This window comes from Amphimedon queenslandica, unplaced genomic scaffold (genome assembly GCF_000090795.2).
Source record: "Amphimedon queenslandica unplaced genomic scaffold, v1.1 AMPQUscaffold_12406, whole genome shotgun sequence".
NCBI classification, from domain to species: Eukaryota; Metazoa; Porifera; class Demospongiae; order Haplosclerida; family Niphatidae; genus Amphimedon; species Amphimedon queenslandica.
In genome coordinates this window covers 3,739-7,534 of record NW_003547357.1, presented here as the reverse complement: position 1 = coordinate 7,534, position 3,796 = coordinate 3,739, and the positions used below count along the sequence as shown (strand labels likewise).

General features: G+C 34.3%; 1 protein-coding gene across 1 annotated transcript in view; it reads right to left on the bottom strand.

Moving 5' to 3' along the window:
* The window catches only part of LOC109587881 (uncharacterized), a 7,609-nt gene extending 4,396 nt beyond the window's left edge, over positions 1–3,213 (bottom strand). Inside the window, exons 1-2 of the mRNA XM_020004102.1 lie at positions 2,948–3,213; positions 2,615–2,902 (exon numbers count right to left, since the gene is read on the bottom strand). Of these exons, the coding sequence (XP_019859661.1) occupies positions 2,615–2,891 (277 nt within the window). The 5' untranslated portion in view covers positions 2,892–2,902; positions 2,948–3,213. The remainder of the gene's footprint in view (positions 1–2,614; positions 2,903–2,947) is intronic.
* Between the last annotated feature and the right edge of the window lie 583 nt (positions 3,214–3,796).

Genomic DNA, 3,796 nt, shown 5'->3' with positions numbered 1-3,796 from the left:
TTACTTTTTTACAAATTTGCTCTGGAATCCTACTTAACTTTGTTGGTTGGAATTTTTTATGTTCTTGTTTGTGTTGATTTTTTAATAATATTTATAGGTTACCATTGTGATACTTGTTGATTTTACACAAACAATAATTTTCTTTATTATTATTATGTTATGACTTTACAGCATTTATGAGAGGCAGCACTGATATGCTGAAGGAATATCAACTATATACTGATGACAAGTGAAATTAATACTAGTTTTGACACAAGTCCTTGTTCAAGAAGCTGTGAGCTGAGAGTGTTCATCTTCCCTGCATTTCTGTAGCTATATTCCTGTTCTTCCAGGCTGTCAGTTGTCAAGTTCATATTATCATTGCATATCATAACATTAATAAATTGTTTGTCTTTAAAATAAAATAAAATCACACATTTGATAAAACAGTAACATGTTAATACCTTCTCTTAGCTGGAAAACTCCACTAAAGTATTGCAGTTGATTCCAAGCCATGCAAGCAAAGCTAGGTAAAAAAATTAATTGGTTCTTCCAGAGCTGCAGATATATCCATAGATAATAGAGTAAATGTGTACTCTAATATATCTATGATATATCTGCAGATCTGAGCATGCACGACCACACCCAAATATTAGAGCACATGCTTCTTTAATTAACAAAATGGCGGCATGCAGCTAAGATGGTACGATCCAGCAGTCATACTAAGTCGAAGTATCACTTTTCTCCTTTCTTGCAGAGTGATCTGATGGAACATGGACCTGCGCATAGACTGTTGGAGTAGATTGGTGTAAGAATTATCCTTGTAGCATCAACCAATACTGAGCTTGGATACACACCGACAACTGGATTGACATGACTTGATGATGATGATGAAAAAAGGTGGCTGAACAAAACGGCCGGTTCGCCGATTTTTTGGCTTTCCTCTTAGACAAAGTCTAGAGCCATGCTAGTGGTACCATCGGAGTCCTCTGGTCAAGATGAGGACCTCTAAGAAGTCCGGTAAGCGTAGAAGCTCGTTTTCCCGGTCAAGGCTGCAAAAGTCGTGGCAGCCATTTTGTTTAGGGGTGAATCCTACTTAGTAAATAAATAACGACTAATAGTACAGGGATTTTGGCCAAAATTTCATCAAAAATGAAAAGAAGAAATATCACCGTTTTAAATAATTTTTTGATACACATACATGTAGATCTACTTATGTAGAAAATTTGAATTGATAATTCTGATCAAGTTTCAATTTTTTTTACAAATTTTACAAGTTGCTCAAAACTAAGCCAGTGTATACATACATTTTGAAATGATAATCTTTTAATCTTATATACATTGTAGTTTAACACAAATTGCAAGGATAAAATTGTTTCAAAAATTCATTCTCTGGGAAAAAAGATGAGGCTTGCTCTTTTAAAAATTTTCTAAGTTCAGCTTTGTATATCAGGGGCGTAGCCAGGGGGGGGCAAGGGGGGCAATTGCCCCCCCTTTTTTGAAACTCAAAATTTAAAAATAATCAAATAATAAGCTGCTTTTGGAAGGAAAAGCTGTTCTACAACTTACATATGAAAGGAAAAGGCCAAAGCAGTCTTTCTATGATGCCATTATAAGGCTGAAAAGGTATTCAACGTTGTCTATGATCGGTCAAGAAGTCCGCCATGTTGAAAAATAGGTGTGGCCACGCCACAAAAAGGCGTGGTTTCGCNAAAATTTCGCGGCGCGCTTCGCGCGCCGCACAACTTGCCCCCTCTTTCCAAAAATCCTGGCTACGCCACTGTATATCAACCATGTATTAAGCTCAAAACTTCCTTTTTTGTATGAAAAATTTGGCCCATTTGTTTTTTTTTTCATTTCTTAAAACTATTGTCTTTCAACTAACATAAATATTTTTATAGCTATAACACAAACACAATATGCATTAAGTTAAGTGGTAACATTAAATATATGTTTATTTGCATCACTAATAGTATACATAAAAAAGATGAGTGGGAACATTATTAAAAAGGTGGTACATGCACTCCACATTCAGAAATCTCAGGCCTGTTTGACGATCTATTTGTGAATGTATAATATTTTCAAATAATACAGTAACTAACTTTGCTTTATAATCAATTGTAGCATAAGTTGGAATGCTTTGCAATGCAATGTTGTTCTCTGGTTTTCTATTAGCCATAATTTTAAAAACTTTATTGTAATAAATGCTCATTTACCTCTTTTGGTCCGTTCTTTTTACATGCAAAACAATTACCAATACAGCCAGTGCTATGATTGGTATATAAACTATAGTCACACCAACTATCAATCCAGTGGTAGTTACAGTAGTTACAGTACCTGCTACTGTAGGATGAAAAACTGAACAAAAACAGGAAGAAAATGTTTAATTATCATTATCAGTAAATTATGTTTTTTCTTATTTTAATAATGACATACAAACCAATGCTTAATTATGATGTTAAGCATAACAACACAAACTGACTACATACGTCTATTAGTATATGTCATGTCTTACTTATTGGTGATCCTGTAACACTAATGACTGATGAAGTACTTGATACAATAGTAGGAGTTAGAGTAACACCTAAATACATGAAATGAGTATTATTCATTGAGTGACTTATTATAGTATTACCTGGTGGTATTGGTTGAGTCCTCTCTCCTTCATAAATGATTCCATTAACAGTATATGATATAGATATAGAGAACAAGTAGTTCAGATTAGGATCTAATCCTCCTATTAGACCTTCAGTAGTATCACCTGGGAATACTCTCATTCCTGTCTCTACTTGTCTCTTCTTTCTTGAGGAGCTACTGGTTGACTCATAATAGACAGTATAATGACTAGCTCTACGAATTAAATTCCACTTAGCTCTCACTGCTGTAGAACTGAGCTTCATTACAGAAAACATTTCAAGGACAACTAAAATAAGATATAACTAAACTTATTGTGACACTAATTTTTTACATATTTGAAGAGTACTATATTCTCTATCAGTCCATTGTCCTGGTCCAATACTAGTATATGCTCTCACTCCAATAGTATAACTAGTATTAGGTATCAATCCTTGTATACTGTATAAAGTGTCAGTAGTATTAGTTACACTGTATGGGCCAGTACTGGTAGACTCTCTATATCTTATCTCATATACTGTAATGATACCATTAGGTATTGTAGGAGGATTCCACACAATAGTTATTGCATCTGGGTCCCTTGCATATCTTAGATCAGATATCAAATCCGGAACTGTGTTAAGATCATGTTAAATTAATCCATATCTCATTGACTTACTTGATTCAGCAGTTAATTGTATTTCTTGTCTAGCTGGTCCATTCATATTATAATTATAAGGTATTATACTCACAGTATAGTTAGTATATGGTATTAATCCTGTGAGATTATACATTCTGTTGTCTCCTCCAGTGATATTAACAGTATAACTAGTGTTTGAAGTGATGCTAGTGTATGTGAGGTAGTATCCAGTGATTGGTCCATTCCTTCCATTGCAAGGTACTTCATCCCATGAGACAGTCATTGACACCGACTCTACTGATGAGAATATAATATCACCCACTGGTGCAGTAGGGGCTAGAGTATGACTAGCTATAAAAAGAGAAATACAGAATACTAATAATTATTATGGTCAAGTATCAAATCAATTCTTACTATTGTTCACATTGGGGGAGCATTGTTCTGTTGCTGCTTGTACCATCAGTAAACTAACCACAAGGTAGTATGCTTTCATGAAAGTTAAAAGAAAACAAGTTGAGAGTGTCATCCTATTTCCTAGAAATGATTCACTGGATGTAGATCCAG